This window comes from Oryctolagus cuniculus, chromosome 1, assembly GCF_964237555.1.
Source record: "Oryctolagus cuniculus chromosome 1, mOryCun1.1, whole genome shotgun sequence".
NCBI lineage: Eukaryota > Metazoa > Chordata > Mammalia > Lagomorpha > Leporidae > Oryctolagus > Oryctolagus cuniculus.
This window is the reverse complement of record NC_091432.1, coordinates 212870366-212897188: the sequence shown is the minus strand read 5'-3', so window position 1 is coordinate 212897188 and position 26823 is coordinate 212870366. Positions and strand designations below refer to the sequence as shown.

The 26823-nt window shown below is 50.5% G+C and overlaps 2 protein-coding genes across 7 annotated transcripts in view; both read left to right on the top strand.

Moving 5' to 3' along the window:
• Positions 1-15398, top strand: part of EPB41L4B (erythrocyte membrane protein band 4.1 like 4B) — a 150438-nt gene extending 135040 nt beyond the window's left edge. For 3 of the 6 annotated variants that reach the window (XM_017346908.3, XM_051843327.2, XM_051843348.2), the window contains exons 25-26: positions 8950-9095; positions 12268-15398. In XM_017346908.3, the coding sequence (XP_017202397.3) occupies positions 8950-9095; positions 12268-12337 (216 nt within the window). In that variant the 3' untranslated portion in view covers positions 12338-15398. The remainder of the gene's footprint in view (positions 1-8949; positions 9096-12267) is intronic. The other 3 variants (XM_051843334.2, XM_051843328.2, XM_051843341.2) reach the window with 1 other exon arrangement.
• A 4201-nt stretch (positions 15399-19599) lies between these two features.
• FRRS1L (ferric chelate reductase 1 like) overlaps positions 19600-26823 on the top strand; it is a 32885-nt gene continuing 25661 nt past the window's right edge. The window contains exon 1 of the mRNA XM_051843417.2: positions 19600-19892. Within this exon, the coding sequence (XP_051699377.2) occupies positions 19655-19892 (238 nt within the window). The 5' untranslated portion in view covers positions 19600-19654. The remainder of the gene's footprint in view (positions 19893-26823) is intronic.

The window sequence follows — 26823 nt, the reverse complement described above, 5'->3', positions numbered from 1 at the left end:
TTAAATGTGGTTTCCTCACCTGCACTATGGAAATCTTTGATGATTTTCATGCTTCTCTTGAGCTGCTCAACTCTTCTTTCCAGAAGCTGACTGTACAATGAGCTGCTCTATGGAGCGGAAGTGGGACGTCCAGGGTCCTCACCTCCTCCATCTCACCCTCCCTGCTCCCAGAAGGCAGAGTTTGCCATTCCTCCAACCCTAGCTTCCCCGAGGCTCCTTGCTGTGCCGTCTGGAGGACCTGTGAGGTGGTCTCAGGAAGCCGTCCAGGCAGTCTTGTGAAGTGGATGATGGTGACCCCCTGATGTGACTCCAGCCACATAGAGAAGGCGGGAAGTGAGCAATGGCTGCTTCAGGTTTCAGAGAATGAACAGAGGTGGGAATGTGTCCAGCAGTCCAGGCCGTGAGAAAAGCAGATTCCTACAACCGTCTAGCTCGAGGGTCCTGAGCTACTTGTAGCACTTGCCTCTTAGGAATGGCAGGGCAGAGCCACAGGGGCTGTGCCAGGCTGTTACACGCCACTGCCTGGCACTCATCTGGCTCCCTGCAGTTTTGCTGGACATGGCTCCCCAGCTGGAAGCTCTGCTCCGCTTCCCTCTGCTGGCCATGGTGGGGCACCCTGGCCTCCTGCCCAGCCTTGGCTGTCCTGTGAGACACCCAGGGACGCCCTTTCCAAAAGCTGGGGGCCCAGATGGAGCAGGAAGCCAGTGTCATAAACCCTGCTGGGACTTTGAAAAACTGAACAAGAGAGGCTCAGAGGCAGCTGGAGTGGGTAGAGGGAACAGCATGGGCCTGGGGGTCGAAACTGAACAGGCGGCCAGTGGGAGGGCGCAGAGAGCAAGGGGAGTGGGGCGTGAGAGAAGGAGCAGGACACAGATGGGGACAAACACTGTATGGACAAAACCATGCTGGCCTTGTAGGCCACAGTAGGGCTTCTCTCTCTCCTAAAAACAAAGGAAAGCTTTTGAAGGAAGTCAAGCATATGTGAAGGGCAGCAGTGTTGGGAAAGGATCCCTGTGACCACAGAGGGACAGCAGTTGGACCCAGGCAGAGTGGACAGCAGACACTCCAACAGAAAGCTGGGAGAGTGGCTGTGTTGGTAGAGGTAGACAGAAGTGTAGAGATGGGAGGTACGTAGGAGGTTGCTAACATACTGGGTGGGATGAGGGAGAGGAGGAGTTGCACATGGTTCCCAGATTTCTGACTTGCAGAACATGGATGGGAGCAGGACCACTTGGAAGAAGACTGCATTGGCAGAGCTGTTGAGTTTGCCTTTGGCCATGGCACATTAGAAATGCTTTTGAAGCCTGCGCTGTGGCTCACTAGGCTAATCCTCCGCCTTGCGGCGCCGGCACACCGGGTTCTAGTCCCGGTCGGGGCGCCAGATTCTTTCTTGGTTGCCCCTCTTCCAGGCCAGCTCTCTGCTGTGGCCCGGGAAGGCAGTGGAGGATGGCCCAAGTCCTTGGGCCCTGCACCCCATGGGAGACCAGGAGAAGCACCTGGCTCCTGCCATCAGATCAGCGCGGTGGCGGCCATTGGAGGGTGAACCAACAGCAAAAGGAAAGACCTTTCTCTCTGTCTCTCTCTCTCACTATCCACTCTGCCTGTCAAAAAAAAAAAAAAAAAAAAAAAAAAAAAGAGAGAGAGAAATGCTTTTGAGACATCCAGGCAGAAAGAGTGAATGGGCAGTTGGCTGTTCCCATCTGTCACTCGGGAGAGAAGAGCAGACCGGAAGTGATGACTCGGAGTTACTAACAGCTTGAGGGTGGTGGAGGCCAGACTCTTGCCCTTGAGCCTCCAGTCTCCTCACCCCTGTGTGCCGTGTTCTCTTCTTTCTCACTGGTGGCCAAGACACTTGAACTTTGGGCTGGTGCCATGGTGCAGTGGGTTAAAGCCCCAGCCTGCAGCACCGGCATCCCATATGGGTGCTGGTTCAAGTCTCAGATGCTCCACTTTCAATCTAGCTCCCTGCTAATGTGCCTGGGAAAGCAGCAGAGGATGGCTCAAGTACTTGGGCCCCTGCACCCACATGGGAGACCCAGAAACAGCTTCTAGCTCCTGGCTGTGGGGAGCAACTGGGAGCAACTCGGACTAGACTAAGTTACTGGAATTAAGACTTATTCTATGCATCTGCTCTCCCACAATATGGCGCTGGGAGAGGAGGAAATAGCTTCTTCACAGCTGCCTCCAGTTCAACCAATAAACAGCAGGACCTGCTCCTGATTGGAGGAGAGCAGCGTACTCGGCGTGTGGGTAGCAGAGTTGGGATTGGTGGAAGAGGACTATAAAGGAGGAGAGAGACAACATGCACCAGGAACATCTATCTGAAGGAACACCTGTGCAGCCCCCGAGAGAGCCGGCCAGCGGTGTGCCGCTCCCCCGCGGAAGTGGGGAATATGGCAGGGGGAACCACCCTTCCACGGAGGTGGAAGGGTCGGTAGCCCACCCGGGAAGAACCAGCAGCAAACCCGGGGAGGGCCGAGCAGACAAAAGAACAACGCAGGGTCCTGTGTCGTTCCTCCACGTAGACGGGGAGCGACACTGGCTTTGGATTTGCTCAGCTCCAGCCATCAGTGGCCCTTTGGGGAGTGAACCAGCGGATGGAAGATCTCTGTCTCTATCTCTACCTCTCTCTATAACTCTGTCTTCCAAATAAATAAAATAAATCTTTTAGAAAAGACACTTGAACTTGCAGGTTTGGCTGTTCTGCAGCCCTGCAGACATCTCCTGGCCCAGTCATGAGGGAGGTGAGCAGCTCCTGGGAACCCTGCATTGATCTAGCATTAACCTTGGACCTGGTGTCAACAGCTGGGCTCCTTGTTTGGTTCTGAGGCCACTTACTACCTGGGCTTCAGGCTTGTTAACCTGGTCTCTGCTGGCACTCCGCTGAGTACATTGGTGCATCTAGGATGATGACCTTCGCCTGATTCAGGGCCATTTTCTTCTTCAGATTTATTTATGTATGTGCTTATTTGAAAGGCAGAGTGATGTAGAAATAAAGGCGGGGGGAGAGATCCTCCATCTGCTTGTTCACTCCCCCAGTTGGCTGCAGGAGCCAGGAACTCCATCTGGGTCTCCCATTTGGTGGCAGGGGCTGGACTGGAAGCGGAACATCCAGGACTCGAACCCACACTCCGGTATAAGATGCTGGCTTTGCAAACAGTGAATGCCCCTGCAGGGACACAAGCCGGTACCTCAGGGCTGTTTCCTGTCCCAGATTCCTCTTGGCTATCCTGTGCTTGTCCTTCTATCACCTGCTTTGTTCCAATGAAAATTTCATTGTTCATTCATCGATGTCCTCATTCAGCAAATATTCCAAAGAAAGGTGATCAGAGTTGAGATTTCATAATGTAAGTCATTTTGACTGCTTCGTCAAGGTCGTTCTTAAGTGAAGCTGACTGGTTCTTCCACTTGGGGTGCATGGTAGTGAGGCTAGCATGGCTCATGCCACCCTCCTGGTGCCTGGGAAGCAGCCAGCACCCTTGCCCTCCATTGCTTTTCTGCCCTCAGTGCACATTTCCCTCTTCTCCCAGAGAGAACCAAAAGCAGCATCAAGAGCCCAACCTCCACCCGCCTCACTGAAGCAGCAGTGGAACTTCCTACCCAGCTGCCAGATCAGACGGGATTTAGCTAACCCATGATTTAAAACAGACCTTTGATCTTCCTGCTCACTCATGGCTGTCACGGGTCTATTGAGGGCTCTGCCCTGTGTTGTCCTCTTTCTGGGACCCAGGCTAAGGGGGCAGCTCTCTGCCACATGGAACATCGCTAATCACAGTGGCAGAGGAAGCAATGTCACACACTGGCTCTAAAATCTGTCAGTGGAAATGAAACCCGGCACCTGGGCTCATGCTCTGTTGGCCTAAGTAGGACACATGGCCATGCTGGGGGGAGGCAGTGAAGTGCAGCCCTCTTGTGTGCCTGGGAAAGCTGAGCCAGAGTTACCTGTGACCAGCACACATGACTGCTGCGGGCCAGTATATGTGAGAGCTCTTCATGGCAAACATCTGCTGCTGGACAGGCACAGGATGTGCTAATGTTCTGGGAGGACTTCCTGGAGAGGTGACCATGCAGCAGAGACCTGAAGGTAGCCACTTTTTTTTTTTTTTTTTTTTTTACCTCATTTCCTTTCAGGCCAGGCCAATTCTTCTGTGGGCAGGTGCACAACGCAAACAGTGGCTTGCGTTTCTTAGCAATAGCTTTTCAAAGCCCCTGCTCTCAAAGAACATGATAGAAACCGGGCATCTCTAATCCAGAAATCTGAAACACTGAGAAATTCTAAACTTTTTGGGCACTGATGTCATGCCACAAGTGGGAAATTCAACACCTGGGCTCATGTGATAGGTCACCATCAAAACACAGGTGAACTAAAAATATTGTATAGGGGCTGGCTTTGTAGTTAGTGCAGTGGATTAAGCTATTGCTTGTGATTCCAGCTTCCCATATTGAATGCCAGCTCTAATCTAGTTTCTTGCTGATGCACCTAGAAAGGCAGCAGAAGAATCACCCAATTTTTTGGGACCTGGCCACCCATGTGGGAGAGCAGGATGGAGTTCCTGGCTCCTGAGTTCAGCTTGATGCAGATCTGGCTTTTACAGTTATTTGGAGAGTGAACTCACAGATGGAAGATCGATTCATTCCCTCTCTCTCTCTCTCTCTCTCTCTTGTTCTTTCAAACAAATAAATATTTAACAAAATAAAAATGTTATATAAAATTACCCAAAGCAGTATGTGTAAGATGTATGTGAAGCCCGTATGGATTTTGTGGTTAAAGCTGAGTCCTATCCTATATCTCATTAGGTATATGTATATAGATCAAAATCCAGGAAAGTCCAGAATATTTCTGGTCACCTGTACATGATGTTTTCAGTGGTTTTCCATGATCCACTGGGAAGGGCAGCTCCTCTTTTGTATGAGAGTTACCACTAAGGTGATACCACTCACTGAATGATCAAAGCCTTGTTAGAAAGCTGTGTGATAAACTTCTTTGAGTTCAGGATCAAGAACTAGTGTGAAAATCAAGTTGTAAATATTTATCAACAGGATATAAAAGCAAACAAAAGCTGCATATAAAAATACCGTAAGGAAATACACTGTTGACAACAGTGAGGGATTTTACATTTATACATTTTCTAAGCTATGTAAAAAAAAGTAGTATATTTTGCTTTGTAATGACAATAAATTACCCTCTCCAGTACTTCTGGAACTTTCCTGTGTTCCAGAATTATCTGGGGGTCACATTAAACTTAGATTGGTAGAAATTTACCCTCAGACATGCTGGCTCGAAGGACTTGGGTGAGACCTGAAAATTTGGTTGTTTTTTTTTTTTAATACCAGGTTTCAAGATAAGACTGGTGATAGAGCCGGCGCCGTGGCTCAATAGGCTAATCCTCCACCTTGCGGCGCCGGCACACCGGGTTCGAGTCCCGGTTGGGGCGCCGGATTCTGTCCCGGTTGCCCCTCTTCCAGGCCAGCTCTCTGCTATGGCCAGGGAGTGCAGTGGAGGATGGCCCAGGTGCTTGAGCCCTGCACCCCATGGGAGACCAGGAAAAGCACCTGGCTCCTGGCTCCTGCCAGGATCAGCGCGGTGCGCCGGCTGCAGCGGCGGCCATTGGAGGGTGAACCAACGGCAAAAAGGAAGACCTTTCTCTCTCTGTCTCTCTCTCTCACTGTCCACTCTGCCTGTCAAAAAAAAAAAAAAAAAAAAAAAAAGATAAGACTGGTGATATCCCAGGGACCATACTTTGGGAACAACTGCTACAGAAGTGAAACAGACCAGTTATGGGGGTGGGCAACATGGTGCAGCAGGCTAAACTGCTGCTTGGGACACTTGCATTCCATGTCAGAGGGCCTGGGTTTGAGTCCTGCCTGTTTCAACTCCAGCTTCCTGGTGATGTACAGCCTGGGAGGCAGCAGATGAAGTCTCCCGGACTTGGGTTCCTGCCACCCATGTGGGAGACATGGATGGTTCCTGGCTCCTACCTTTGACATGGCCCAGCCCTAGATGTTCTGGGCATTTGGGGAGTGAACCAGAAGATGGAAGATATCTCTCTCTCTCTCTCTCTCTCTCTCTCTATATATATATATATATATATATAACATGTATATATGTATATTGCATATGTATATATATATTTCAAATAAATAAAAATAAGTCAATAAACTTTTTTGAAAGCCCAGTTGCAGCCCTTTTCCTTGCTGTGCAGCTGGTGGTCCACCTGGCATAGCTCTTGATTCCCGGCGTAACTGAACTGGAAGCTGTCACGATGTCCAGAGCCCTTGATGTCCTGCAAATGAAGGAGGAGGGAGAGCACCTCAAGGTCCTTGTACTAGGCATCCGCTTCGGTGGCGCCACCCTTGGCTTCCACATGGAACAGCACCTCTGCAAGAAGAACAGTGATGACAGCTACTTCATAAATCCAAAGAGAACCTGGGAGAAGCTTCTGTGGGAGGCTCACGCCATTGTTGGCATTGAAAACCCTGCAGATGCCAGTGTCGCATCCTCCAGGAACCCTGGACAGAGGGCTGGACTGAACTTTGCTGCTGCCGCTGGAGCCACTCCTGTTACCCTAGTAACGGGGACACAAGGCCCAGACTCTACATTCATGGTGTTTGTGATATCTGTAGCCCTCCTATTGAGTCTTTTCTTCTTTCATTCTGGCCACTTCACGCTCAGAGCTTCAGGCCTGACCTCTGCTTCTACAGAGATCCTAAAGAAATTGAAAAGGAGGAGCAGGCTGTGACCAAGGAGGAATTTCAGAGGGAATGGACAGCCCCCACTCCTGAGTTTACTGCTACTCAGCGGGAGGTCACAGATGGGCTGCAGGCTGCAGGTTCCCTCTGTGCCATCCGGCAGTTCCGTCCTGAAGCGTGGCACACTCAGCCCACCACTGAAAACCGGGCTGCAGCCCCACTGCTCAGGCCACCGAGTGCATGGAAACAACTGCTGTGTGGGCTTAAGCTGCGTTCTCCAGTCTCCAAAGCAAAATGGAAACGAGGTTGCTGGAAAAGAAACATCAATTTCTAAACAAAGACCAAATGTGGAGACAGCCACCCTGCTTCTGAATATTGTTCTGAACTGTGTGACCTTGCAATACTTAACATCTTTGATTGTCACTGGTCCTTTTCCATAAAATCAGTCCTGGGGGCCAGCACTGTGGCACAGCTGGTTAAGCTACTGCCTACCATGCCGGCATCCCATATGGGCACTGCTTAGAGTCCCAGCTGACCCACTTCTGATCCAGCTCTCTTCTTTGCCTGGGAAAGCAGCAGAGGATGGCCCAAGTGCTTTGGCCCCTGCACCAACATGAGAGACCTGGAAGAAGCGCCTGGCTCCTAACTTCAGCCTGGCCCAGCCCTGGCCATTGCAGCCATTTGAGGAGTGAACCAACAGATGAAATATCTCTCTCTAACTCTGCCTTTAAAATAAATAAGTAAATTTTTTAAAAAGTGAGTTCTGAGGCCGGCGCCATGGCTGACGTGGCTAATCCTCGCCTGCGGTGCTGGTATCTTGGGTTCTAGTCCCGGTTGGGGTGCTGATTCTAGTCCCAGTTGCTCCTCTTCCAGTCCAGCTCTCTGCTGTGGCCCAGCAGGGCAATGGAGGATGCCCTGCATCCGCATGGAAGACCAGGAGGAGGCACCTGGCTCCTGGCTTCAGATTGGCACAGCACTGGCTGTAGCGGCCATTAGTGGAGTGAACCAACAAAAGGAAGACCTTTCTTGCCGGCGCCGCAGCTTACTAACCTAATCCTCTGCCTGCAACGCTGGCACCCCGGGTTCTAGTCCCAGTTGGCGCGCCAGATTCTGTCCCGGTTGCTCCTCTTCCAGTCCAGCTCTCTGCTGTGGCCCGGGAGTGCAGTGGAGGATGGCCCAAGTCCTTGGGCCCTGCACCCCATGGGAGACCAGGAGAAGCACCTGGCTCCTGGCTTCGGATTGGCGCAGCGCACTGGGCACAACACGCCGGCCATAGCGGCCACTTCGGGGATGAACCAACGGAAAAAGAAAGACCTTTCTCTCTCTCTCTCTCTCTCTCTCTCTCTCTCTCTCTCTCTCTCTCTCTCGCTAACTCTGCCTGTCAAAAAAAAAGGAGGGGGGGAGACCTTTCTCTCTGTCTCTCTCACTGTCTAACTCTGCCTGTCCAAAAAAAAAAAAAAAAAAAAGGAAGACCTTTCTCTCTGTCTCTCTCTCTCACTGTCTAACTCTGCCTGTCAAAAAATTTTTTTAAAAAATGAGTTCTAGCCGGCACCGCAGCTCACTAGGCTAATCCTCCGGGGCGCCGGCACACCAGGTTCTAGTCCCGGTCGGGGCGCCGGATTCTGTCCCGGTTGCCCCTCTTCCAGGCCAGCTCTCTGCTGTGGCCAGGGAGTGCAGTGGAGGATGGCCCAAGTGCTTGGGCCCTGCGCCCCATGGGAGACCAGGATAAGCGCCTGGCTCCTGGCTCCTGCCATCGGATCAGCGCGGTGCGCCGGCCGCAGCGCGCTGGCCGCGGTGGCCATTGGAGGGTGAACCAACGGCAAAAGGAAGACCTTTCTCTCTGTCTCTCTCTCTCTCTCACTGTCCACTCTGCCTGTCAAAAAAAAAAAAATGAGTTCTGAGATGTACACTTTTTGTCTTATAACATCCCTGAGAGTTTGTTGCCGTGGAGGACATGACAGAGTTAGAATGACCACATTCTTCTTCCTCCGCGGCACCTGCAGAGCTGCTGCGTCATACAGCGGGGGTTGTCTGCGACGTCATGAAGTCTGAGCTCTACCTGAAAAGGCTGTCTTGAGGTGATGGATGTAGGATGCTTGGCGTGGAGTTCAGCACAAAGTAAAATTGCTTCAAACGACCATGGATTTTTGCTCTTATTAAAAAAATAATAGGAATGGAGAGCAGGGCGGCACAGCAGCTGACAGTGTGAAAATGAGGCCCAAATGGAGATTGATCTCCTCTCTTCGGTTTCTTCTCCAGGCAGACTTCAGAGACAGTAAATTACCGTGCTGTCCTGGCCAGTCTTCCCCACTGATCCCAGCCGTGACCCTGAGGCCTTTGACAGAGACCGTCCCCACCGTGCAGACCGTCTACACCCCCCGGAAGCCTGTTGCTCTGGCAGCCAGGTGAGTCAGATCAGCCGCAGGCACTGGCAGGTTACCCTGGGAACAGGGAAGCCAGGCACAGACTCTCGGCCATGTGTCTGTGACATCTGTAACCCTTCTATTGATTCTTACCTTCGCTTATTCTGTGTTCATGGAAATGCTACAATGGGTAGCTGTATCCCAGGAGCACAATGAACAAAACTGATTCAGAATTCCAGCCTGGGGCTCACGTTGTGGTTCAGCAGATTAAGCTGCCCCTTGCCATGCCAGCATCCCATATCTGAGGCTGGTTTGGGTCCCAGCTGTTCCGCTTCCAATCCAGCTCCCTGCTAATGGTCCTGGGAAGGCAATGTATGATGGGCCAAGTACTGGGACCCTTGTCATCCATGTGGAAGACCCAGATAGAGTTCCTGCCTCCTGACTTTGGTCTGGTCTAGACCTGGTTGTGGTGAATAGCACAGCAGATGAAAGAACCCCCCAACCCATTTTCTCTATTTTGTCTTTCAAATAGGTAAACAAATAAATCTAAAAAAAAATAAAAAATAAAAAAAACAAGAGTCCTACCCTTACAGGTTAGTGTGTGTGTGGTAGGGGAAACAAATGGGTGTGTGTGCACACAGGTGGATGAGTGTGTGATAGTGCAAAGGAGGAAAATGAAAGCAGGAAGACAAGCTGGATGGCCTCGTGGAAGTGTCATTTAAGCAGTCTTTTTCTCCCCAAAGATTTATTTATTTATTTGAGAGGCAGAGTTAAACACAGAGAGAGGGAGAGCGGGAGAGAAAGGTCTTCCATCTGTTGATTCACTCCCCAAATGGCTGCAACAGCCAGAGCTGGACCAATCCAAAGCCAGGAGCCAGGAGCTTCTTCTGGGTCTCCCATGTAGGGACAGGTGCCAAAACACTGAGGCCATCTTCCACTGCTTTCCTAGGTGCATTAGCAGGGAGCTAGATTGGAAGTGGAGCAAACGGGACTCGAACCAGCAGTGGCAGTGGCTTACCTTGCTATACCACAGCGTTGATCCCTAAGCAAAGGCTTGAAGATAGTGAGGGAACAGGCTGCAGCTATCTAGGAAAAAATCAGACCACACAGAAGGAACAGCCGGAGTTAAGTCTCCTGACATGGAGTGTGCCTGGCATGGCCAGGGAAGCTGAAATGGCCAGTGCGGCCAGACCAGGATGAGTGACAGGGGAGAAGGCTTATGAACTAGGGGGCTGGGGCCAGATGGAATAAGGCCTTGTTGACCGTAGTAGAAATTTTAATTTCTGGCCAGCACTGCGACTCATTTGGCTAATCCTCCGCCTGCGGCGCCAGCACCCTGGGTTCTAGTCCCGGTTGGGGTGCCGGATCCTGTCCCGGTTGCTCCTCTTCCAGTCCAGCTCTCTGCTGTGGCACGGGAGTGCAGTGGAGGATGGCCCAAGTGCTTGGGCCCTGCACCCGCATGGGGGACCAGGAGAAGCACCTGACTCCTGGCTTCGGATAGGCGCAGTGCACCGGCTGTAGCGGCCATTTGCGGGGTGAACCAACAGAAGGAAGACTTTTCTCTCTGTCTCTCTCTCTCACTGTCTAACTCTGCCTATCAAAAAAAAAAAAAAAGAAAGAAAGAAATTTTAATTTCTATCCTGTGTGAGGTTGTTAAACTTGGTTGATACATTTATTTAAATTTTTTTTATTTTTTATTTTTATTTTTATTTATTTATTTTTTGACAGGCAGAGTTAGACAGTGAGAGAGAGACAGAGAGAAAGGTCTTCCTTCCGTTGGTTCACCCCCCAAATGACCGCTATGGCTGGCGCGCTGTGCCAATCTGAAGCCAGGAGCCAGGTGCTTCCTCCTGGTCTCCCATGCGGGTGCAGGGCCCAAGGACCTGGGTCATCCTCCACTGCCTTCCCAGGCCACAGCAGAGAGCTGGACTGGAAGAGGGGCAACCGAGACAGGATCCGGCACCCCAACCAGGACTAGAACCCGGGGTGCCGGTGCTACAGGCGGATGGTTAGCCAAGTGAGCTGCAGTGCCAGCCTAAAAAAATTTTTTTTAAAAGATTTATTGATTTATCTGAAAGGCAGAGTTACAGAGAGAGCAAAGACAGACAGAGATCGTCCATCCACTGGTTCACTCCCCAGAGGCCACAATGGCTGGGACTAGGCCAGGAGCTTCATCCAAGTTTCTCGTGTGGGTGTAGGGGCCTAGGCACTTGGGTCATCCTCTGCTGCTTTCCCAGGAACATTAACAGGGAGCTGGATCAGAAGTGGAACACCAGGGACTTGAACCAGCACACATATGGGATGGCAGCATGAAAGCAGGCAGCTTAACTCGCTACTCCACTACACCGGCCCTGGTTGAGACCTTTAAAGATGTGTGTGTGTGTATGTGTGTGTGTGTGTGTGTAAACAGTGGAAATGAGCACCTTAAATATGTAGCTGAACCCAAGGGCCAAGACATCAGAGGCAGCCTCTCAGAGCAGCCAGTTTTACTTCACTTGGTTTTACTCATTAAAACATAAGGCATTCTCTTTGTTAAGCTGTTCTCTTTCATAGTCAACCAATTAAGCTCTGGGGAAAATTGCATATGAAACCAACTTAAAATGCAATTTACAGAAGTCTTCCCCGGGCATCTTCCCAGTCATTCAGTGTGCCAGATCCCGTGCCAGGTTCTGGGGTTGTGGAGGTGAAGGACATAGACTCAGTCTACCCAGGAGCTCCTCAGGGGGAGCCTATAAGCCAGAAAACCTCAGGTCATTACAGTGCTGTCAAGCATAGAGGGTCCCTTAGGAACCAACAAAGGACAGTCAAGAACTGCGATCAAGAGAGAATCCGGGGGCAGGTGTTTGGTGCAGCGGTTAAGACGCTGCTGGGAACACCGCATGCCATGGCGGAGTGCCTGGGTGGGCTCCAGTCCTGGCTCCACTCCTGATTCCAGCTTCCTGCTACGGCTCCTGGGAGGCAACAGGTGACAGCTCAACTACTTGGGTCCCTGCCACCCATATGGGAGACCTACATGGAGTTCCTGGCTCTTGGCTTTGGCCTAGCCCAGCTCCAGCTGTTGTGGGCATTTGGGGAGTGGGTGGGTGGGGGGATATCTCTCTCTGTCTCAGTCTCTACTTTTCAATAAAAGAAAGGACCTGGAGAGTGACACTGACGTGGTCTGCTGCTACAGTGTGTGTGATTCTGTCTCATTATCTTGTCACTTCTTCTTCAGTGCAGAGACGCTCCGGCAGGAACTGGAGAGGGAGAAAATGATGAAAAGACTGTTGATGACCGAACTGTGAAATTCTCCCTGATGCCTGGGGGTTGGCATGGTGCCTTCTGTCCGTTTCCTTTCTTCAGGCTTGGTGTGCTCGCCCTAGCGCAACACTCAGCTGTGGGGTGCCCTGCTCGCCCAGGTCGCCGTGATTGGTGGAAGCCAACTTCTGGCTTGAGTTTTATTGGAAAAGTTATTTTATGTCTCATGCGCATCGGAGTCTTTCTATGACTCAGTGTAACTGAGACAGGAGTTGGTAGGTTTAGGAGAAGAAAGGTGGGAAACCGAGGGTTCCTTTTCCGGCATCCCTGTGTGTGTCTGTTAATAGGCACAGGGATTAATACAACATGGAATCCTTTGCTCTCTATCTAAAAACCATGCGATTTTGTATGATTGAAACTTGCACCACGCTTTGACTGTTTGTTAAAGAGTCATTTTTAATGAGAGAATAATTCTTTACTGCTGGTTTTTCATTTACACTGACCTTATGAAGTCCTTAACATTCGTTTTTATTCAGACGTGAGTAACTGAACTAAAATAGAACATCACATATTACCATAACTGAAGGTACTTCAACTTAGCTGGAAATATAACCTAACTTGTTGGATAGGATATGATTTGGGATAAGCAGAATTTATCATTGAACCCAACGTAGAAAATTCTAGTTTCAATTGTCAAAAAAATCCTCACAAGGTTAAAATGATTCAACCTCAAGAAGATCCATTTGGGTGTTCCATACAGGAAAATTATTTCTAAAGTTGATCACTTCGTGTCCTATTGATAAAACCTCGACTAGAGGAAATTTTGCTCCCTTTTTATATAGTTTCAAGAAATTTTTAAATTTTTATTATGCACTTGAACAACTTTGCAGGAGTAAAGGAACCCCTCACCACAAACTATTCCTCTAAATTATCTCCCTGGCTTCCTCAGCGAATATGCACATTTTGACATAACCATGATCAGTTTGTCCATTTTCTTTTGTTGTACTTCTCCACTCAACACTTTTCTTATCCACATGGAATCACTTTCACCATTCTAAATGTCTTTATATCCATGTAAAACTTGGTTAGCCTCCCTTCTCATTATTCGATATTTGAGTTATATCTAATTTTTCACTCTTATAAGTAGTGCTGCTATGAATGTCTTTGTTAAAAAAAAATACGCCTTCTTTGGATTATTCCCTTAGGAAAATCTCCAGAGAGGGATTACAAGGTTAAAAGAGCATGAAATATTTTATAGCTCTTGTTTTATATTGCCAGATTGCTTTCTAGAAAAGATCCAATCTCTGGGTTGGAAGGACCTTAAAGGTCATATAGGTCAACCCCCTACCCTCCTCCCCAATGCTTGAACCCCCCCTACAATCTATGATGCCACCAGCAGTGTATACGCATTTCTATTGACCAATAGCTCTGCCAGTGTTGGGTTTTGCCGTCTGTATTTATTTTCACTTGTTTAATAGGTGTGTATAGTTGTTCTTGAAGAGTTGGTTTATTTCATTAACTGCTAGCAAGGCTGAGCACTTTTATCCTGTGATGATTTCCTAGCTGTGTTTCCTTGAGTGTAAAATCTCCATCCACTTCTTAGGACCTCTTGTTCAGTGGAATGGATGCCGTACATCTGTGTCACAACTGCGCTTTTTTGTTGTATCCTACAGTTTGCTCTCCTGTCCCTATCCTTCAAACCGAATGGTGCCAATAATTTGATACTGATGACGATATATATATATAAAAAGACATGCCTCATTTGCTGGCATTGTAAAATGCGGTATGTAAGCAAGTAGTGACATCACTGAGGATTAACTCTTTAAGTGCTGAATCTTTAAAATGTTCATGTTTTTTGAGAGAGATCTTTCTACAATGGATAACACACTTCCCTGCCTTAGTAAACAGAGTACAATGGAGAGTATTTATCCTTTTCTGGGTGAGTCATGGCCATCATTACACACAATTGTCCCTTTGGGACCTTGGTATGATACAGTGATGTCATCAGGAACTAGCAAAATCTGTAGGGCTTGGCTTGGCCTCTTTTAGAATATTATGTTGTTGTCCCTGATGGGGATTTTTGTTTTGTTTTTTACTGCTGTCTGTTCTACCAGTGGAGCTGTCTGGGGCGGTTGTAGTGTTTGGGGCCCCTTCTCCCCTGTGGCCCCTGGCTGAACTTTTAAAAACAGCTTTAGCTGTTCTTGATATCATGCACATGATACAAAATGTGTTCCTGTACAGTATGGGGTTGTCACCGCTTGCCAATCCAGCAGCCCTCCTCCTCTTCTAAACTGCTTTCTGCAGCCTCCACTCTTCGCCTCCTGCTCTCGATGGAAGCCTCTACAACACAGCTGCAGGTGTCTGCAGGCAGCCAGGAGACCAAGTAGTTCATGTGCGTCGAATCTGCTTTGCTCCTGGGGAAGAATGCATGGGCTTTTCAGCCGCTGTTTCCAGGAGACCTGGAATCTCCTGCTTCGTCCCCACTTCCCCCTGGGCTTACAGATGTTTCAGAAGGTGATGTCACTGGAAGTCTGACCACAGCCAAACCGGCTGTTACTGCCTAGGAAAACCTAGCACCTTTGGCAGCTCAGCTCTAACCAGTAAAATCAAGAAGATACCATGGTTGCAGCAGTTGTCCTGGTTATTTGCCTCCTTGAATGTACTTGACATTGTGACTGGAGAGAGTGAAATTGTACTGCCTGGATGCTAGCAACTAAAATGAATTGGTACGATTGTTTCACCTTTTATAGACTCAGCACCAAAACAACAGCACCATACTTGTACCCAGCACATACCTTAGGGCCATGGGGGGAATTGGCTTGCTGATATCATCATTCCAGAGCCGGGGCCGAAGACTCCCGCTGGGCACAGTGGGTTACTGTAGGGATCTGGTAATCCTCAACCCACGGGGCTTATGAATTGCACATTGCACAGGAGGTCCTTATGTTGAAAGAGTTTTAAAACAAGGTCCTAGAACATTCAGAAGATCCCACAAGGGTGTACCTAGAATTTCACACTGCCCAAATAGCACAGGGGTATTCCGACGTTGTTAGCTTTCTCTCACCATCTCAAAGATCACGGCTTTCAAAAAAAAAAAAAAAAAAAAAGTTCAAATAAAATTCACTATGTAAACCATTGAAAAGTGTACAATTCTGTGATTTTTAGTGTATTCACAACTTTGTGCCAATATAACCACTATCTACTCCCCCCACTCATCCCTTGGAAACCACTAATTTCCTTTTCTGTCTGGATTTCTGTCTGTGGCTTTGCTTTTACTCTGGACATTTCATGTAAATTGAATCATACGTTATGTGGTATTTTGTGATTGGCTGCTTTCACTTAACATAATGTTTCTAGGTTCATCTGTGTTGTAGCATGTATCAGAACTTCATACTTTTTATGACCGAATAGTATATCATTGTATGGATATACCACATTTTGTTTATCCATTCAGCAAGTGATGAGAATTTGGGTTGGCTTCTGCTTTTCGGCTATTGTGAATAATACTGTTATGAACATCTATGTACAAGTTTTTGTGAGAACATGTTTTCAATCCTCTCTGAATTGCTGGATCACATAGGAAATTTATGTTTAACTTTCAGAGGAACTGCCAAGATCATAGCTTTTATTTCGTATGAAACCCAAAGTGAAAAATTATATATGCTAGGCAGTCAAGAAGCACGGGCATACCTGCTGCTGGTCAGATACTGAGATGCACTGACTTGGGGTAATTTTTATAACAGAAAAAATTGTTTTAGAGAAATGGCTTTGATAAGAAGAGAAAATAAAGGTGCTGTCTTTCTCTTAAAAATGAAAATGAAATCAAACTCTGGTTGATCTCTGGGTTCTCATTTGGATAGCTGGCTCTTGTTAAGCCACTGGTGTCAGAATGTTCAGGAAACATTCTTCCCTGGAAATTACACAAGAGGAAAACTACAGTAGTTCTTTCCTGCCCAATGGGGAGCATGGGGTCTATGCAGATGTGGGAATGTAGTTAAGTGGGGGCAACATGTGCTGAAGCTTGGGATGAGTCTCCCTTCACTCTTTCTAGGGCTTATATGTTAGAAGAAACCACAAAGAATAAGAAAACCCCAAAAGGCAATGTAAGTGGGTGGGACAAAATCCCTATGAAATGGAAGCAGCTCAGTGTACAGGGAATCAGAAACCCAAGTAAGTTCCAAGGCCCTGGGGAGGTTAATAGACTTTGAGTGACCCAGGAAAGCTATGGGTCTTCCTCCTAGAAAATGCACACGTTGTAATGTTACCCCAGCACGCTCACAGGGACCTCACACTGCCCCTGAGCTCATCTGTGGTGCCCCGCCTGGAGTCCATGGACCCTGGATCTTTGGACATGAGTAGATAATTGAAATCCCCAGATTACCTGCAAACTTCATTTTATTTTTTTAAAGATTTATTTATTTGTTTGAAAAGCAGAGTTACAGAGAGAGAGAGAGAGAGAGAGAGCGAGCTTCTATCTGCTGGTTCACTCCCCAGATGGCCAGGAGGTTCTTCTGGGTCTTCCACATGGGTGCAGGGGCCCAAGCACTTGGACCGTCTTCCACCGTTTTCCCAGGCACATTAGCATGGAGCTGGATTGGAAGTGGAGCAGCAGGGACTTAAAGCGGCACCCATATGAGATGCCAACACTGCAGGCAGCAGCTTAACCCTCTACACCACAGTGCTAGCCCCTGCAAACCCCATTGTAGGCTATGGTACAAACCTTCCCCCACTCCACCCTGTGGGAAAAAAAAAAGCCATATATTTTATAAAAAGGGGGATTCATTCATTCATTTATCTGAAAGAGTGACAGAGGGAGAGATTGCTATCTGCTAATTCCCTGAATGGCTACAACATCCAGGTCAGGACCAGGCTGAAGCCAGGAGCCAGGAGCTCCATTCTGGTCTCCCACATGGAGACACCAAGTATTTGGGCCATCCTCTGCTGCCTTTCCAGGTGCATCAACAGGAAGCTAGATGGGAAACAGAGTAGCCAGGACTCAAACAAATACTGTGGTACCTTAACTCACTGTGCTATAGCACCAGCCCTGCCTGTGTGTGTATGTGTATGTGTGTGTGTGAGTGTGTTTAAGATTTATTTTATTTATTTGAAAGAGTTACTGAGAGAGGTAGAGCCAGAGAGAGAGAAAGGTCTTCCATCTGCTGGTTCACTCTCCAAATGACTGAAATGGCCAGAGCTGATCTGAATCTAGGAGCCAGGAGCTTCTTCCAGGTCTCCCATGCAGGTACAGGGGCCCAAGCACTTGGACCATCTTCCACTGCTTTCCCAGGCCATAGCAGAGAGCTGGATTGGAAGTGGAGCAGCCAGGACTTGATCCAGCATTCATATGGGATGCAGGCCAGGGCTTTAACCCACTGCGCCACAGTGCTGATCCCCATGTGTATTTTTAACAGCAATTTAGCAGCTAAACGTTGGTCCACTTAAAACTGGCGACACTTTCTCTTGTGAACAGAAGACATTTTTTAAAAGTATTTATTTATTGGCAAACCAGAGAGAGATCTTCCTTCCACTGCTCACTCTCTAAATGTCCACAACAGCTGAAGCTGAGCCAGGCTGAAGCCAGGAGCCAGGAACTCAATCTGGGGCTCCCATACGGGTGGCAGGGACCAAAGTTCTTGAGCCATCAGTTGCCACCCTACTAGGGTGTGCGTGTGAGAAAGCTGGAACTGGGAGCAGAGGCAGGACTTGAAACCAGGCACAGCAACATGACAAGTGGGAGTTCCAGGCCGTGTCTAACCCCTGCACCTAAAGCCCGTCCCTGCCTCTGTTATCTTAATCTTTGTTGCATCATGGCAATTACTGATTATTACTGCTCACCAACACAGGGCAGTCTGCCTTGTAGGCCTGTATTTGAAACTTCTATGCTTTTCTGCCATCATAATTATTTTCCTTGTTTACATAATGAAATAGAAATAGGAAAACAACGGGTGAAAAGGCTGGTTCTTCCAATACTAACATGAAAGGAATTGTGTCTATGTCACATACAGAAAACAGCATAGGAGTTTGAATGTTACCACCTGAGCCACCATCTTCAGAAGAAAGCCTCTGGGCTTGGCAGAGAGTAAACACTTGGTGTGAATAAATGGATGGCTGAATAAATAACCAGGAGTTTGACCGCAAGCAGCAGGAGAGGATTTGAGTTCAGTGTGGCCATCAGCCTTGACGTGCCCTCCCCTCACCCCGCCCGCCCCGACCTTTGCATTCTTGCTGCAGGGAAACAGAGCAAATGAACCAGTTGGCTCATTTTGAAGGGGGCAGAGTGTGCTCAGGCATCGGCGACCTTTGCAGAGTACATGCTCTAAGATCTGGGCTCTAACCTGTCTGCCTCAGACCTCCTCACTTCACCTTTCTTTGAGGGTATTTCAAAAGATTGGTGGATGGGCGGGGAGGCTGGGATGCACACATCCCATAGTGGGAATGCCTGGGTCTGAGTTCCAGCTTTGCTTCTGCTTCCAGCTTCTGCTAATGCACACCCTGAGAGGCACAGGTCTTGGGTCCCTGCCACCTAGGTGGGTGAGACCCAGGTTGAGTTCTGGGCTCCTGGCTCCTGCCTGGTCCAGCCCCTGCAGTTGCATGCAGTTGGGGGAGTGAAGCAGCAGATGGAAGATTTCTCTGCCTCTGACCCTATGCCTTTCAAATAAATTAAATGCATAAAAGAATTTTAATTTTGTGTTAAATGGAATTAAAAACGAATTACCTATTGGTGTAAAAGATTTTTTTTTTAAATCCATGCATTTGAGTATGTAGTGGGATCTTGCAATTCCAATTCCTTCTGTTATGATCCCAAGAAATAAGTGTTCCACAAGTGCTCTATATAAACCGACAAATTCAGGAACAAGATGTGTCCAGGGTAAACTCTCCAGAGGAGCGCTTCTTAAACTGGCGCGCGCACCGGGATCCCCGGGGATTTCGAGACAAGCCAATCCCGCTTCCCGGGTCTGGAGTTGGGGCCCGAGATTGCTGGTGCTAATAAGCTCCCAGGCGATGCTGGCGCTGCTGGTACGCAGACCACTCTCTGAGTCTTCCTAGCAAGGGACTAGAAGGCCCAACGTGCACCTGCAAGAAGAGGCAGGAGGAGGATGGGGAGGGAGGTCGGAGAAATGGAGAGGATGGGAGGGAGCAGGGAAGCTGCCAGCACGGCGAGTCAGGCGGCGAGGCGGAGATGCTGGGAGGAAGGGCAGGCTGCGGGGCTGGAGCGAGGATGCGCAGACCGAGGCCGGGAGGCGGCGGGCGCGGGCGGCTCCGCGGCTGCGCGGGCGCGCTGGCGGCGGCGGCGGCGGCGGCTCCGTCCGCGCGGCGCCCCCGCTGCGGGCCCAGGGGCCTGGCTGCGGGATCCGTGCGCAGCGATGGCGCGGCCGCCCCGGCAGCGCTCGGGGGCCTGGACGCCGCTGCTCCTGCTGCTGCTCGCCGGGCCCGCCACCTGCGCCGCCAGCCCCGCGGACGACGGCGCGGGGCCTGGGGGCCGGGGGCCCCGGGGCCGCGCGCGGGGCGACGCGGGCGGCGATGAGGCGGTGCCGCGCCACGACTCCTCCTATGGCACCTTCGCGGGGGAATTCTATGACCTGCGCTACCTCTCGGAGGAGGGTGAGGCTGTGAGGGAGGGGAGGAGATGGCAGGGATGGTGGCAGGGACTCGGGGCAGCCGTGGCACAGCCGAAACCGGGGTGCGGGGCGCGCTGCTCGGCCCCGTTCGCCTTGGAGCAAGGGCAGAAGAGCTGTTGGTGCCTGCTGCCCACTTTCCAGGTGGGGAGACTGAGGGCGGGAGCCGGAGGTGGTTACCCTAGTCCCGAGAGGCAGTGCATTAAGCTCCCCAAGCCCTCACATAAGGTCTCCAACCTGCCTGCTGGGGATGGGGGTGGGGTGGGGGTGGGTGAGAGCAAAGACTCCACTTGGAGGGAGATGCTGCCTTCTTTCCTCCCTGCCTGGTGATCCACATTGGCAGTGCCCGCTGCCCTGGCACCAGCGCCGGGTTGCATCTTCCTGCGCACTCCCACCCCACTTCTTTCCTGTCACCGTGCACGTTGTGGTCCCTTAGTAGGAGCCACGTTGTTGGAACCTGCTGGGCCCCCGTAGGTGTGCCTCAGTGAGCACGGAAGCCCAGCTGGGTCTGCTCCGAAGGACCGGAGACTGGCCTCTTATTCCTGCCACTTTGGGATGCTCTGTGTTTCCTTTTCTCCTGCGAAGAGGGATTTCCAAGCTGGGGTTTAAAATGTTGACATCTGTTAAGTGGGTGTATGTGTTAGGATTGGGTTCTGCTGTGTGTAGCAAACATAAGTAGCCTCAATCAGCGACGCAGTCCTCTCTCACCTAAAGAAGTCTGGAAGTTGGCAGTTGAGAATGGCGCGGAGGGTTCATGGTCACCAGGGACCCTGGTTTGTGTTCTTCTGCCTCTTTACAATTCTTAGCATGGAACTTCATGATCCAGAGTGACTGCTGGAGCTCCAGTCATTACATTCAGGTTCCAGACAGCGGGAAGGAGGAAGCAGGACAAAGGTCAGCGAATGTCTTATAAGGAGATAGCTCAGAAGTCCCATAGAACAGTTCTTTAACTTCCCTGGCCACAGCCTAGTCTGTGGTCACACACAGATGGGAAGGAAGCTGAGAACACGCCCAGTTCAAAAACTGGAATTGGAGTATTAAGGCAGGTGGAGAGTATGGGTTGGGGAAATATATTAGTTATATGGAGGCTTGACTATGGAAACAGAAACCCTAACATATGGGGGCTTAAATGAGGGAGTGTTTTTGTCTCAGGTACCAGTCAGGCTGCCAAGGTGACTGTTACACAAGGTCATTCAGGGGCCCAGGTTCCTTCTATCTCATTGCTCCACCATCCCCCATAGCTTTGTCCTCATCTGTGCAGAAGGAAGGAAAAATTAAAGTCTGGCTGTGCAAATCACCACTGCTCAGATTCCTTTGTAAAACGTGTCGTTAGGTGACCTCGCGGAAAGGGAAGCCAGGAGCTGTGGGCTCCAGCTGAGCTGCCCCCTGGCCAAGGAGGAGGAGGAGACAGGGCTGGGAGGACAGTACGCAGATGCCGACTCTGCCACCCAAACGTTCCCAAGCTCATCTGCTTCTGAAAGCGTCCAGGGCACGTGTGTTCTGTGCCCGGTCAGCCTGGTCCTGCCAGGGGCACTTCCCAGCCTGAGAGCCTAGATGCGCCTAACACCTGAAGAACAGGGTCAGATTCCAGACGTGCCTCTGGACGTACAAACAGTGTGGAATACTACTGTCTGTTCCGTACAGTTTTATGAACCCGGACGTCAGGCAGGCTGCAGCCATCAGGGCCAGCTTTATCAGGTCAAACCAGGAGGTGGGAAAGACCGGCGAGACGTAAAAGGGAGGGCAGCTAGACGTAAAAGGGAGGGCAGCTAGGTGAGGTGCCCATGCTGGGGTGTGTGTGTGTGTGTGTGTGTGGAGCAGCAGGGCGCGCGCGTGCGTGTTTGTGTGTGTGTGTGTGTGTGTGGAGCAGCAGGGCGTGTGTGTGTGTGTGTGTGTGTGTATGTGGAGCAGCAGGACATGCCCTGTGTCTATAGATCCCTGGTTTATCTGCTTGCCGCTCCTACCTGCTGGCTTAACCTTCCTGGCACCTGCTCCTGACCCTGATGGTGCTGCACTGAGAACTCCGTGAGAGTTCCCATCTGTTCCTGGGGTGATGCATCAGCTCCTTTATCTGGGATGTTCTCTCTGGCCCAACTTCCTCTTACAGGCATCTCCGACCTCACCCCGAGTTTCACCTCCATTCTTCTGCTCTTCTCTCTGAAGGGTCGAAGGAGTGGATGGACTCAGGGGAAGACAGGCAGTGGGTGAACTTGTGGGGAAGGCAGGAGAGCACTGATGGTTGACCTTGGAGGAAGAGGTACAAATAGCGCCTTGAAACTGTTTCTCTGTCACTACAGATGGGGGTCGTTTCCTAGCAACAAAGCCACTTGTTTCCTCTGTGCAGGGTCCCGTCTTCTCAGAGTCCAGGTAGCCACGAAACTGGGTTTTTAATGAAAAAGTGACCTGGTTGTGTGAAGCCAGAATAAGGGAGTTAGGATCACAGTGGTGGAGACAGGAGTTCCGTGGATGCTGTCGGAGCAGTAGCTGTTGCCAGGGGCTGTTTCTCCAGTGGTCCAGCTTGTCTAATACTCCCAGTCCAGAGGTTATACACTGGCTGATTGGGTATCTCTGATCACCCCCTAATGTGTTCATTTTCATAACTTGAATTATTCTTTTGGTTAACGATGCTGGTTGTCAGAATTCTTGAGGTTCCTACTGTCTCAGCATATATTGCTGATCCTTCAGTCCCAGCTTAAATGCCACCTCCTTCAGGGAGCCTTCCCTGATTTTCTCCTTCTCCTGTCCCTTGCCCTGAGACAAGGATGTTCCCCCACAGCACACTCTCTAACCCTGCCATGACCTTGTTTGCCCTTTGTGGTCGCGGATTTGCATAAGATCTTGGTGCCTGGATCCTCTCCACTCATACCTCTTTTCTCTGGGCTTCTCAACCCAAATCTGTAGAATCAGAACAGAGTGTGAAACAGGTATTACCTAATTATGGGCAAATATCCTGTTCTGAGGGTTCTGTACAAAAGAGAAGAGAAAAAAAAGAGTTGGGTATTGGCTTCGTTGGGTTAAGTCCCAAGAGAAGCCACCTGCTTGCTTCTCGCTGCTGCTGCTGGCCAGGCTTGGGAAGCAGATCCCGAGTCTCCACCTAGCCGGCCGCATGGGTGATGGTAACTGGCTCGCCATGGGACCATGCCCTGCAGAGAGGGAGCACTGTTATGCTGCCTTTTTTTTTTTTTTTTTTTTTTTTTTTTTTTTTTGACAGTGAGAGAGAGAGAGAGAAAGGTTTTCCTTTTGCCGTTGGTTCACTCTCCAATGGCCAGTGCACCGTGCTGATCCAAAGCCAGGAGCCAGGTGCCTCTCCTGGTCTCCCATGTGGGTGCAGGGCCCAAGCACTTGGGCCATCCTGCACTGCACTCCCGGGCCATAGCAGAGAGCTGGCCTGGAAGAGGGGCAACTGGGACAGAATCCGGTGCCCCAACCGGGACTAGAACCCGGTGTGCTGGCGCCGTAAGGCGGAGGATTAGCCTGTTGAGCCGCGGTGCCGGCCTTGCTGCCTGTCTTTAAAACAGAGTGAGCTGGGGCCGGCGTTGTGGCATGGCGGGTAAAGCTGCCGCCTGCAGTGCCAGCATCCTATATGGGCGCTGGTTCAAGTCCCGGATGCTCCACTTCTGATCCAGCTCTCTGCTGTGGCCTAGGATAGCAGTAGAAGATGGCCCAAGTCTTTGGGCCCCTGCACCCATGTGGGAGAATGGGAAGAAGCTCCTGGCTCCTGGCTTCGGATCGGCGCAACTCCGGCCGTTGTGGCCAATTGGGGAGTGAACCAGCGGATGGAAGACCTCTTTCTCTCTGTAACTCTTTCAAATAAATCTTTAAAAAAACAAAAACAAAACAAAAAACCAGAGTGAGCTGTCCGCTCATGAAACACAGCCCACTCAGTGAGCTCCTGACCACAGTTGGTCTCATCTTGGAAAAGAGCTAGAGAGAAGGGCAGGGCGAGGTGTTCCTTCGTCTGCCTGCATCCCTCCTCTGTGTGCTGTGTGTTGTGTGGGGAGCCGCGACTCATCTCCACTTCTCATCCAGAGGCTCTTCACGGGTAGCAGCCTACACCTCTTCTGACTTTGCAGCTGCCATGAATCTCGCCTGATGCTAACACTTAGGGGTGCTGGCTTTTAGTAAGTGCTCACTGGGTGCCGTGTGCTGTTTAAGATCCTGCCTCCGTGTTAACTTGAATCCTGACAGCCACTCCGTGCCCCAGTGTAGAGTTAAGGAAACTGATCCACAGAGAATTTCCATATGGGCGGGCTTTGGGCTTAGTAATTAGGATGCCCAGGACGCCCACCACAGTGCGTAGTTTGATTTTCAGCTCCTGCCCTTGATGACAGCTTCCTGCTCCTGTGGTTCCCAGAGATGGCTGTGGAGGCTGACGGGGGTCCTGCTCCCCATGAAAGAGACCTGAATTGGGTTCCCGGCTTACATTTTTGGTCCTGGCTGGGAGTCCATTGTGGATATTTGGGGAGTGACCCAATAGTTGGGAGATGTCTGTCTTTCTGCCTTTCAAATAAATTTTAAAACAATTAAAAAAGAAAAGAAAAGAAAAGAAAATGTGGGGCTGCCACTTGCGACACCAGCATCCCATTTGGGTGCTGGTTCAAGCCCCTGCTGCTGCCCCTCATAAGCAGTGGAAGATGGCCCAAGTCCTTGGGCCCACCCCTGTAGGAGACCCAGAAGAAGCTTCTGGCTCCTGGCTTTGGCCTGGTCCAGCCCTGGCCATTGTACCCATTTGGGGAGTGAACCAGTGGATGGAAGACCTTTCTTTCTCTCTCTCTCTGTCTTGCCTTCTCTTTCTCTGTAACTCCACCTTTCAAATAAATAAATCTTAAAAAAGAAAATGTAGCTATCTTCGCTAAAGGCACATAGCTAGACAGTAGCGGAGAGCTGTGTGGATTTGTTGACTGACTGTGGATGAGGTGGTGCAGTGTGCAGCCTGCCTGGAATGGAGGGATCCCCATTAATGCTTGCTAGGAAAGGGTTTGGACTGAGTGTTTTTGTGAGTGAACTTGAGAAGCGCAGTTTGGCAGGCAGCTAAGAACGGCAGCTTCCTGAGCAGTGCAGGTGCCGCCCTGAAGGCTGCATTCACCTGTGTGTGGAGCTCTGTGGTTTTCAGAGTGGGTGATGTCTTTTTTTTTTAAGATTTATTTATTTATTTATTTGAAAATCAGAGTTACACAGAGGAGAGGCAGAGAAAAAGAGAGAGGGAGGGAGAGAGAGAGGTCTTCCATCCGCTAGTTTACTCCCCAGTTGGCTGCAATGGCTGGAGCTGCACCGATCCGAAGCCAGGAGCCAGGAGTCTCCTCCAGGTCTCCCACGTGGGTGCAGGGGCCCAAGGACCTGGGCCATTCTCTGCGGCTTTCCCAAGCCATAGCAGAGAGCGGGATCGGAAGTAGAGAAACTGGGACTTGAACCAGTGCCCATGTGGGATGCCGGCACTGCAAGTGGCAGGTTTACCTGCTACACCGCAGCACCAGCCCCATGGTTGATGTCTTTACCCCGTAACAGGACTCTGAGGAGTAGAAACAGTGGTTTAGGCAGTTCAGAGAGAAGCGGATGCAGTAGTTCTCTGAGAAAAAATGGGAGGCTGTGAGCAGACAATTTCTAGTCAAAACGGTGGGCAATCAAGTACTAGGTTAATATCTGAAGGCTGTGGTCCAGGTAGTTAATTAGAAGCAATAAATAGCAAGCCCAAAGCCGTCCACCACCCAGTGGCGTATGCAGAACTGGCTCAGGGGACTGCAGGAGAGGGACACAGAGCCTCAGTGAATTCTGCGGGAATGGAAACCACAACACCGTGCCGAGAACCTCAGGCATCCTCCAAGGAAATATGCGCCTGACCTGGTGGCATCTGAAGGGAGGCAGTGAAGACAGGAAATGAGCGGAGGACAGACGGGGCTCTGACCCCTCTCCTCGGCCAAGCAGTCGTCAGAAGCTTCGGTTCTGGCTGGCACCACAGCTCACTAGGCTAATCCTCCACCTGTGGTGCCGGCACCCTGGGTTCTATCCCTCCTCTTCCAGGCCAGCTCTCTGCTGTGGCCAGGGAGTGCAGTGGAGGATGGCCCAAGTGCTTGGGCCCTGCACCCGCATGGGAGACCAGGAGGAAGCACCTGGCTCCTGGCTTTGGATTGGCACAGCGCGCTGGCCGCAGCGGCCATTTGGGGGGTGAGCCAACGGAAGGAAGACCTTTCTCTCTGTCTCTCTAACTCTGCCTGTCAAAAAAAAAAAAAAAAAAAAAAAAGAAGCTGCTTCGGTTCAGGGTCCACGTGAGACGGAAGTAGAGGTACAAACACAGCCTCAACCAGCCTTACTGAAGCTCATCGGGATTTTATTTTAGAGGGAAAAAGCGGTACAGTAAAAATCAGAGGGAAAAGAACAAGCCCACAGGGGGAAAAGGTGGTAAAATGTGGCACTGGACAAAGCCAAGCGGAGAGGGGAAAGCCGGCTATGTCTGGGGGCTCAGCCCGTGTCTGGGGGCGACAGCCTGTGTCTCTCGAGCTGAGGGAGACGGTGAGCAGAGGGGAGCAGGGGCGTTGGGGGAGGGTGGGACAGATGGCTGAGCCCTGGAGTGACAGCATCAGATTCCACTTCGGAAAGACCGTGTGTGCTGGAGCAGAAGAGAAGCAGGGGAGCGGATAGGAGAGAGAGCAGTCGCCAAAGGGCAGGCTGGTTCCCCTGGTAGCAATAGCAGGGAGGGAGGACCCAGTAAATGTACCGAGGGGAGAAACCCAGGAGTGAGGTTGGGGGCACTGGGGGGCTGTGGGAGGCTGTGGGTGGCAGGAGGACTGCCATGAAGATGACAGTCACACGAGGAGGGGCCCTAGGGAGTGAGGGACTCCGTAGTGGGCGTCGGGGCTTGGTTTGCTTGTGGAACAACCAAAAGCACATGGGGCAGTTGGCTGTTGGACTTCAACAGCCAA